At 41.3% G+C, this 10,335-nt stretch overlaps 1 protein-coding gene across 1 annotated transcript in view; it reads left to right on the top strand.

The window, feature by feature from the left end:
- Positions 1 to 826: 826 nt before the first annotated feature.
- LOC119807106 (solute carrier family 22 member 19-like) overlaps positions 827 to 10,335 on the top strand; it is a 43,883-nt gene continuing 34,374 nt past the window's right edge. Inside the window, exons 1-3 of the mRNA XM_038319257.2 lie at positions 827 to 1,452; positions 2,402 to 2,505; positions 10,085 to 10,239. Coding sequence (XP_038175185.1) covers positions 1,054 to 1,452; positions 2,402 to 2,505; positions 10,085 to 10,239 — 658 coding nt within the window. The 5' untranslated portion in view covers positions 827 to 1,053. The remainder of the gene's footprint in view (positions 1,453 to 2,401; positions 2,506 to 10,084; positions 10,240 to 10,335) is intronic.

Here is a 10,335-nt window from a genome sequence, read left to right as displayed (position 1 = left end):
TTTTCTTTCAATCCACCATAATACCTTAGGGGAATTAAACCAGCAGCTTGGTTCAGAGAGGCTGAGTTCCTTGAAAGGGAGTTCATTTATGCTACTCCTGTAGTTTGGGCATCAGATGAATGAAAAAATGAGGGAGGGCAGGACTGCTCCAAGGTATGGCAGAGGAGAAGGGTTGACTGTAGATGTGAGGGAGAGTGCAGCTGGAGGCACCTGCAAAGAGTTCAGACTGAACCAGGCCATGAGAGGAGAGAGGAGGACAGCAAAAGAGAAGAGAGCGGGGCAAAGAGAACACTTGGGAACCAAGAGACTGAGATGGCTGAGTTGTGTAGGTATCAAAAGCTGGGGGAAGGGAAGTGGAAGCCCAGCCCCTGCAAGGAAGAGGTTTAGGGTAGGGGCAGGGTGGTGAATGCTGGGAGGAGCCACATGTACTGAGGGAGATTTGTTCTAGGTTCCCTTGAGACCTAACACCTTGCCCTTGCTTACCCACCTACCATCTGAGCATATATTTACAGTGGGAATTCATGGGCATTGGACCTGACACAGGTCAGGTGGCAAAGGCCAAGAACTGTTTCGTACTTCCTTTGTTTGTATTAACTTAGCTTCCAAATATTTTCATTAATGATATTAGCCAAGCTGACTATTGAACAGGTCAGGAAAGTGACAAACACCTAACTTCAGAGTCTGGAAGATGCACATTCTGTAAAGGACTGCATGTTGTATAACAGGTTAGCTCTCATTTGTTTTCACAGCATTTGTAGATCAATGTCTACAGGCAATCATGGGGCAACACACAAAGTAAATCTTTAACAGATTCATTACAGAAAGCAACTTAGCAGAATGTTTCTCTTGGTGACTTTAGAGGAAGCAGCTCCCCACCTAACACCGAACTCATTAGGGGATAGCTGTCCTATGCCTCAGTGCAAAAGGGAAGAGGGGTATACTGAAAGAAGAGGTCGGGTTCTATTCTATAGCGAAACAGAACTCGTTAGAACCTTTGGATTCACCTAGGATCTGTTGTTTTGGCCTTCCCTTGAACATAGTCATTTGTCTTCGATGGCCTTTCAGGATCTCCTGGATCAAGTTGGCAGCCTGGGGAGATTCCAGATCCTTCAGATGATTTTCATTTTGATCGGCAATATCATGATTGCTCCCCATTCTGTACTGGAGAACTTCACGGCAGCTATACCCAGTCATCGATGCTGGGTCCCTATCCTTGACAATGACACTGTCTCTGATAATGAAAGTGGGATCCTGAGCAAAGAAGACCTCCTAAGGGTCTCCATTCCCCTGGACTCCAACCTGAGGCCAGACAAGTGTCATCGTTTTGTGCAACCACAGTGGCATCTCCTTTATTTGAATGGCACTGTCTCCAATGTGACAGAGACAGACATAGAGCCCTGTGTGGATGGCTGGGTGTATGACCAAAGCACCTCCCTCACCATTGTGACTGAGGTAAGTGACTTCATTTCCTGTCATAAGTTCATGATACATGTTTAGTAATAGTATGAATAGTGCACATGTTTTGAGCTTAGATTTCATCTTTTAGCCAATATGTGAAATACGTATTCAATAATCCTAATAACTTCAAAAAATGAAAAAGACTTATTCTCCTGGTTATTTCCCTAGACGGGATGACTACAGTTTAAGGAATAATTCTTATGTGCCAAATAAGTCTAAGCAAATAATTCATGTGTTCTTTTATAAATCTTACAAGTCAGTATTTATTTTTCAGCTTTGATTTCAAATAAGAAATATTTAGGATGTTGAACAAAACCATAATGGACTGTCTGGGAGTATGGCTCACTGGCAAAATGCTTGTGCGGCATGTATGAGCCCAAGTTTCAGTCCCTAGCACTCTAAATACTAAATACTCTAAACAGTCTCAATACTTTACCTTCTGTGATAGGGTAGAATGGGGGCTACGCACAAGGCTGTGTTCCAACTTTGGTACTGTCAATATATCTAATGCATATCTGTATCTATATATCATCTCTGTCCATCTGTTATCCATCTATCCATCCATCCATCCATCCATTCAGCCATCCATCTATTTTTCTATCTAATAGTCAGTGCCCAAGCTCTGCTCTCAGAGTGATGAGAAGCTGTGCTCAGGTATAGGATCCAGCACATTTTAAAGGCTCATTGCACTATATGACCAAGCTTGAAAATTTCTTAGCATGGGTTACAAGTCAGTAGTACAACCAACTAGGTCCTCGTTACTAGGTGAAGATTCCTGGAGCCAGGTGTGTTTGAGAGCAGGCTTGTAGAAGTCAGGTGGTATTAAAATGGGAGAGGAGTTTAGGGGGTGCTAGAATGAAACTTGAGGGTCATACTGAAGCATTTTGATATAGTCAGAGTGACAGGTTATAAATCTTACTTTGCTGGTTTCCATATCTTTCAGTGGAACCTGGTTTGTGAATCACAGTCACTGGACTCAGTAGCTAAATTTTCATTCTTGAGTGGTACGTTATTAGGAAATATCCTATGTGGCCACCTAACAGACAGGTGAGTGTCTCTGGTTTATGGCTTTCTCTGTGTATGAGTATTTTAGTCGCCTGTGAGTCATTCATGCATTATGAAGTAGCCATTGCACATTAAATTCTCCTAGCTGTACCCTTTATCCTAGAGAACCACAAACACAAATGGGAATTTCAGTCAGTGTGACGAGCGCTGTTTGAATAGAAGTCTATGTGTTGTGTGGATACAGGCATAGCCTCTCCATGAGATATGGAGATGTTTCAGGATGGGGGGTGGAGAGAAAGTGTCACAGCATGGTTGAGGGATATGAGAAAGGGTCAACTATGGGAACGAGGCAAAGATGTTCAACACATTGTTTTTGTCCTATCTGAATATTCAGATATGGAAAACAGTATTGGACAAAAATTTTCCTTGCCAGGGAACTGTGCTTTCTCCTTCCTGGACAGTGCATTGGACATCCATGGTTCACAGAGAAGGGACATTATATCTTCATTTCTCAAACGCAGTGGTGGAATGTCCTTTGATACCTGTAGTGCCATTGGTGTGTTGGAAAGCTACGTCTGTCACTTCTGTTTTTGCTTTTGCTAAAGATTATTTCTAATATTTCAGACATATGAAGTATGTCACACTTTCAGACATATGAAGTAAGTCATCTAATGACAACTATCATCACGGTTTATGGCATGACTTAGATCTGGTGCCTGAAAAACACTTCTTTTTAAACAGATGACCACTTCCGCCAAGCATGTTGCTGCCTTTTTCTGTGACAGAAATGTCATACACTGGGCCCTCAGTAGAGAAGGCACGTAGCTCCCTGTGCCTCTTTTAACTTGAAACGTTTTAGCATCACTGTGCTGCACATAGTATGTGTGTGCAAGCATGCACATAGTATGTGTGTGTAAGCATGCACATAGTATGTGTGTGTAAGCATGCCACTTGCAATGTGGAGATGAGAGGACAACCTTACGGAGTCAGTTTTCTCCTTCATCTTTGCATGGCAGCTGGAGAGCATACTGAGGTTCCAGGCATGGGCTGCGAGTGTCTTTAGCCACCAAACCCTCTCACTGGCTCTGCACCTCTTTTATGAGGTCACCAATCCCATTCATGAGGGCCCCATTCTCTTATTTTTTTAAAAAGAGTCTCTTTTAATTGTTCTTTGGCAGTTTCACAGTTGTCAGCTTTCTGCCTTTATACCCACCTCCACAAATCCTTCTCTCCCTTCATGTAATCTTCTTAAAAGGAATCATCATAGTGCTGGATACTATTAAGACATTTTTATATATGTGCGTGTTTTGCCTGTATGTATGTCTGTGCTCTGTGTGTGTGCCTGGTGCCATTGGAGGCCAGAAGATGGTGTCAGATGCCATCAAACTGGAGTTATAGATGGTTGTAAACTGCCATGTGGGTTGCTGGGGATATAACCTGAGTCCTCTGGAAGAACAGCTAATGCTCTTACCCATGAGTCATCTACTCAGTTCCACATCATATTTCAAACAACATGTGTTTGTGTGGTTCTTCTCCTCTCCCTCCCCCCTCAGTCTCAATCTCCCCCCTTGCTGCTCCCTAGATTCTTTTCCTTTTTGTGTTCCATTGTCTTTTTCCTACTCTCATACTTCCCCATCACCAAGTATTTGACCTCTTTTTTTCTGTTTTTTTTTTTTTCCAGGCTTTACCCACACTTACACCTGTTTACATATATGCATTATAGGCTATGATCCTTATATATGGGAGAAGGTACAGTTTGTTCTTTCTGGGACTGGGTGACCTCACTTAATATTATACTTTTTAAATCTACCCTTTTCCTGCAAATCTCATGATTTCTTTACAGCTGAAGAATATTCATTGTGTGCATGTATCACGTCTCATTATTGATTCATCTGTTGATGGACAACTAGGCTGGTTCTTTGTCCTTGCTATCACAAATATTGCAACAATAAAATGAAGAGCAGTGTCTCTTTGGCACAGCACAGAGTCCTTTGGGTATATGCCCGGGAGTTATATGATTGGGTCATAGGGTACTTTTAATTTTTTGAAGAGCCTTGCCACCAATTTTCATATTGGTGGTACTAATGTGTACCCTTCCCAGCAGTGGATAAATGTTCCTCCCTCCCCGCATCATCTTCAACACTTATTTTCATGTTTCCTGAGGATAACCATTCTGCCTAGGGCATCCCTGCTCACAGTGAACAAAATCTGAAAGGTCCCTCTTAGTACTCCCAGACCAGATAGTAATTTCCCAAGCAGGAATGCTGGAGGCACAGAACTCTGGAGCAGGTTTGTTTGCTGCTCTTCATGGAACAGTGCTGTGTAAATGCCAAACAAGTAATTTTGGTTGGAAGCAATACTCACTCATATGTCTCAGGTCTTGTGGTATATTCCTTGCTTTTTTTGTTAATTATTGAGAGTAATATTAAAATCTCTCACTCCACTGAACTATTTTTCCCTTTAACTTTGTCTTTTTGAAAATAATATTTACATAAATGTAAATTTGAGATTCAGCATTATAATTTGTACTTTTATTTATTTATATATTTATTTCCATTAAAAAATTTACACTTCCTCCCCTCCTCCCATTTCCCTCCCGCTCCTCCCACTCACCCTTCTTCCTCCCCCTCCCTCCTTAAGAGAGGGCAGGAAATGCTGCCCTGTGGGAAGTCCAAGGCCCTCCCTGCTATATCCAGGCCTAGGAAGCTGTGCATCCAAATAGACTAGGATCCCAAAAAGCCAGTACTTGCAGTAGAAACAAGTCCCTGTGCCTTTATCAATGGCTTCTTAGTCAGTCCCCATTGTTAGCCACATTCAGAGAGTCTGGTTTGATCACATGCTTTCTTTTCTCAATGAAGACTCATTAAAATATTCACCTTATTATTTGTGGACTGTTTTATTTTATTTATTTTTAAAGAAGGTGTCTCACTGTGTAGCACATGCTGGCCACAAACTGTGTATTCCAGGGTGGCCTTGAAATCACATCCTCATGCTTCAGGTTTCCCAACCTAAAATTATTAGGACTAAAACAAATTTTGGGGTTAATACACTGTTCCCAACACCAGGAACTCTGAGGAGATTAGTGAGAAGACTGGCATGTGGGTATGAGGTAATCAGACAAGAGGGAGAAGAGGGATCAAGGAAAAAAACAAAGTTGGTTTCAGCAGGTTCTAGCTGGCTCCCACAGCGCTTCTCCCTGAGGAACATTCAAGAGTCACCTTTGCCTTTCCTTAGTCAACTTTGTGAGTCCTTACACCTTTATACATATTTGTGCGTTTAACTGTAAAAGATTGAATTGTGGGTCAAGACAGCTTCCAAAAAAACATCTTGCCAGGAAGGAAGACACCCAAAGACCACCCTAGGGGAGAGAGAAGGAACGTGGTAATTAAGACTACTAAGTTCAGATAGCAGAGGTAAACTTTCACACTTCTGCTCTTTTGAACTATGCTCCAGAGAATCTTTGACTTCTGAACACAGTGTGAATTAGTCTTTCTTAGAAAACAACAGCCAAGATTGTTGGCAGTGGAGGGAACTTGGGAGGATAGATGTCCTCACAGTCTCTCACTACATAGCCCACTTTAGCAAACTCTCTGTGTGTTCCAAAAAATAGTCTTCAAATAATAATAATGCTAGTGCCTCAAGACTCGTCGTGTCTATGTACTACCACACCCGGACAAACATCTGTTCTAAAATCTATTTTTGTCTACTATTAACACAGCCTCTCCTGCCATCATAGTCTTGTAGGAATATATTTTTTACTAGTTTTTGGGAATTTCACATATGCATATGACGTATTTTTACCATATCCATGTCACCTCCCCAACTCCTTCCAAATGCAGTCTCCAGCCCACACTCCTAACATTTTGTTCTCCCCATCCCCTTTGTAAAACAAGATGTTGGTTCCAATTTGTGCTGCCCTAGGTGTGGGGCCATTCACTGTGGAATGGTCCTCCTGCTGGATGGAGTCCCTACCATAAAGAAAATCGAGTCTCCTTTCTTTAGAAGTCACCAGTTGCTAATAGCTTCTCAGTTAGGGGTAGGGACTTATGAGCTCGTGCTGACTTGATTCGTGCAGGTCTTTTGTAGTCAGTCGCAGCTGCTGAGAGCTGATGAGTGCCTTGTCCTGTCAAGTCTAGAAGACTCTGTTTGGCTCCAATCTTTCTCCTGTCAAGTCTAGAAGACTCTGTTTGGCTCCAATCTTTCTCCTGTCAAGTCTAGAAGACTCTGTTTGGCTCCAATCTTTCTCCTGTCAAGTCTAGAAGACTCTGTTTGGCTCCAATCTTTCTCCTGTCAAGTCTAGAAGACTCTGTTTGGCTCCAATCTTTCTCCTGTCAAGTCTAGAAGACTGTTTGGCTCCAATCTTTCTCCTGTCAAGTCTAGAAGACTGTTTGGCTCCAATCTTTCTGACCTTTGGCTCTTAGCAGTCTCTTTGCTCTGTCTTCCTCAATGGTCCCTGAGCCTTTTGGGTAGCTGTTTTATTTTCACAGTTCACATGGAATATGTTAATTGATCATTTTTCTTCTGTTTAGCCAAAGAACTAATTAAATTTAGATCTTTGTTTTAAATCGATTCTCATTATCTTGGCCTTTTTTTCATTAGAATTGTTAGTCTTTGATTAGAGTTATTTACTAGTCAAATGTCACAGTGTAAAGCCAATCTTCAAAACAAAGAAGGGGGGAAGAGATACCCTGACATTTCAGGGTTACACAAAGAAGCCCTGTCTTGAAACACCAAAAAAAAAAAAAAAAAAAACCTCAAAAATTCCCCAAACCAAAACCCTAACCAACCAACCAAACACATAAACAAACAAATAGAAAAAAAATCAACCAAAAACCCCAAACCAAAACAAACAGACAAGCGCCCCACCCCCAAACAAAAACAAAAATAAAGAGAATCTGAAATGAGGGAAGAAGTGCTTTTATATATATAATGATCCTTTTAAATATCGAACATCTAATATCTCCCTATTAATAAGAGATCAATCAGGTGTGTTCCATATTAGTGGTTTTCCTAATCTCTGTTAACAAACTCCTGACAAGAGAAGATTAAGAAAAGATTTTTTTCAATTTAAAAGTTTTTCTCTCTTTGAGAGTTTTATTTGTGAGTACTGTATTTATGTCACTTCTTTACTTCCTCCTCTAGCTTCTCCTGTGTTCCTCAAACTATTTCTCAAATTCATGACCTCTTTTATTATTTTACATATGTATATACCCACATATAAATATAACCTATTGAGTCCTTTTAATTTTGCTTGTTGTGTGTATTTAGGGCTGATCACTTGGTATTGGATAATCTATCAGGGGGCTCATCCCTGAGGAAGGCGGATTCTCCCCTCTCTCAGCAGCCATTAATTGGTTATAGATCTTCAGCTGGGGTGGGGTCTTATGAGATTTCCTGTGTTGGCATGTCAACTGGTGCTGTCATTGTGCTAGTCTTATTTAGATGACCATATTCTTCAGATTTTATGGGTACAGCTCCTGTTGTCTATAGAAGATACTCTCTCAGAGAAAACATTCTGGTCCTCTGGCTTTTTTTTTTTCGAGACAGGGTTTCCCTGTAGTTTCTAGAGCCTGTCCTGGAACTAGCTCTTATAGACCAGGCTGGCCTCGAACTCCGCCTGCCTCTGCCTCCCGAGTGCTGGGATTAAAGGCGTGCGCCACCACCGCCTGGCTTCCTCTGGCTTTTATAATCATTCTGTTCCCTCTTCTGTGGTGGTTTCTGAGCCTTAAGTATAGTGGTTGCATTGTAGATGCATTGGTTGGGGTTGAGCCCCCCACAGCCAGTTGTTCTCTGAAGAAGGACGCTAAGAAGAAATCCCACAGTAGCTCAGAATTGAGTATAATAAAGGGTTATTTATTTAGGGGTAGACTCACAGACCACAATCCTCTGCAGGAATGGGGAACAGGAACTGAATCACGCCTCCCGAAGAGAGGCTGGATATGTACTTTACATCAGCATATATAGTATAAGAGGCCACACCCAAGTGGGCGAGTAACTTAAAGGATACTGGTTATAGGAATTCCTACAACAGTTCTCTGCAGTTTGCTTTTGCACATGCTTGAGGGTACAACCATCATGATGGAAAGACATGATGGAATGAAGGGTTGGGATACTGTGACAAGGGATGGAGGCTACCAGCAAATCACTGGTGTCAGGCTCTCTACTTAGTCTTCAGACAAGCACTTCCTCCAATGAAGCCCCGTGTTCCAATGAGGTTCTAGAACAGTGTCACCAGCTAGGGACCATGTGCTTCAACACTCTTTTTCTGTTTGTTGGGAAACCTCTATATCTCTGTTTGTACTTTCAGTTCAGTTTTCTAATTGCTACCTGGTGTTTCACAGTGGGAATGCATGAAGACTGTCTTCTGGGAATGGACAACCAGGTTACCACCAAAGACTTGCCATTGAAGAAATAGAACATTTACCAGTTTTATAGATGACTCTTTCCTATGAGAATACATATGATTTACATGATATACCTATGTATTGTTTGACTGACCAAGTTTTACCAAAACTGTCATTTTATCTAACACATTTTTTATTCATTCCTTGCTCTAAAGTGAAGTACAAACTTAAGAATTATGAATATGATGTATAAATATGTTTATAATAGAATGTAAAGCTAATATCACAATGTAAATATGCCGTTGAGAAGAGCAGATATAACAGAGAGGTTCAGCAGTTACTACACTTATGTGAAATCAGCACACATGCTTTTGTTCAACTGGTCAGAAAGGATTCCTCTTTTAGGTGACAATAAAACTCTGAATTTTGACTTTTTGAATCTTTCTGTTTTGTACTTATTTGTTTTTCATCTGGCTTAATTATTTCTTTAGACCTTTGTACTAGTTCTTATGCCTGCCTTGTGACTTTTAAATAATCTGCACAAGAAAGTGCAATGTTGTTCCAGGTCATTAAACCCAAACTCAGCAGAGAGGAGCTTTGATGCAGTCCACCATCAAATAGTCACCGATGCCCAGCACAGGAGCCCTGAATCCCAAAGTGCCGACTTTGATGGCAACTATGGAATACTATGTGCAATCTATACTTCTCTGGTCTGAATGTGAAGTATCACCCACAGAATTCTTTACCCCCTAAATGATGGAAGTGTTTGGGGAAGTTATGGAACCTTTGGTTGTGGGGCTGACTGGTAGAGTTAATTTTTCCCCAGTAGATCCTGATAGAGATACCTAAACTTCAGGGTCAAGTCTGAACTCTGCTGCCTCAATCAGTCACCCTGTGAGTAACTCTTTACATTCTCCTGCCACCATGGAACCAGCACACCATGCCTTCTCTGCCAAATGTGTGCTATGTGGAACTCTGCCAAACCCAAACCCCTTTTTCCATGATTTTACCAAGTATTTTGTCATAGTAGTGGAACAAGTTACTAATACATGCTAAACGAATAATTTAGTAATAGGTATTTATATTATGTTAAACTCCAATGTTCTACTCTCTCTCATGGCTTGAATTAGTAGGAAAAATACTGGTAACAAAGTGGAGACGAAGCTTTGGTTCATGCTGTTCACAAGCACAGAAAGTAGCTTTGTAGGATATTAAAGGGTATTCAATTTGTATGTCACCGGCATCGTTCCCATAATCTAATCCTTCCTTTCCCTCAGGTTTGGGAGGAGGTTAGTCTTCATATGTGTTATACTGCAAATGGCCGTCTCTGAAACCTGTGCAGCGTTTGCTCCCACCTTCCTCATCTACTGCTCACTGCGTTTCCTGGCAGGGATTTCCTCCTCAGGTTTTATGACAAATAGTGCCTTGCTCAGTAAGTCAAAGCTTTTGATGGACAGTTTCCAAGCTTTGGTTTTGACCTGGATGTCCTTCCCAGCTTATTGGAAGTCAAGATTCATTTTCTTTTCTT

Source organism: Arvicola amphibius, chromosome 1 (assembly GCF_903992535.2).
Source record: "Arvicola amphibius chromosome 1, mArvAmp1.2, whole genome shotgun sequence".
Classification (NCBI taxonomy): domain Eukaryota; kingdom Metazoa; phylum Chordata; class Mammalia; order Rodentia; family Cricetidae; genus Arvicola; species Arvicola amphibius.
Note: the sequence above shows the minus strand (reverse complement) of the source record. Positions and strands in the feature narration are given on the sequence as shown.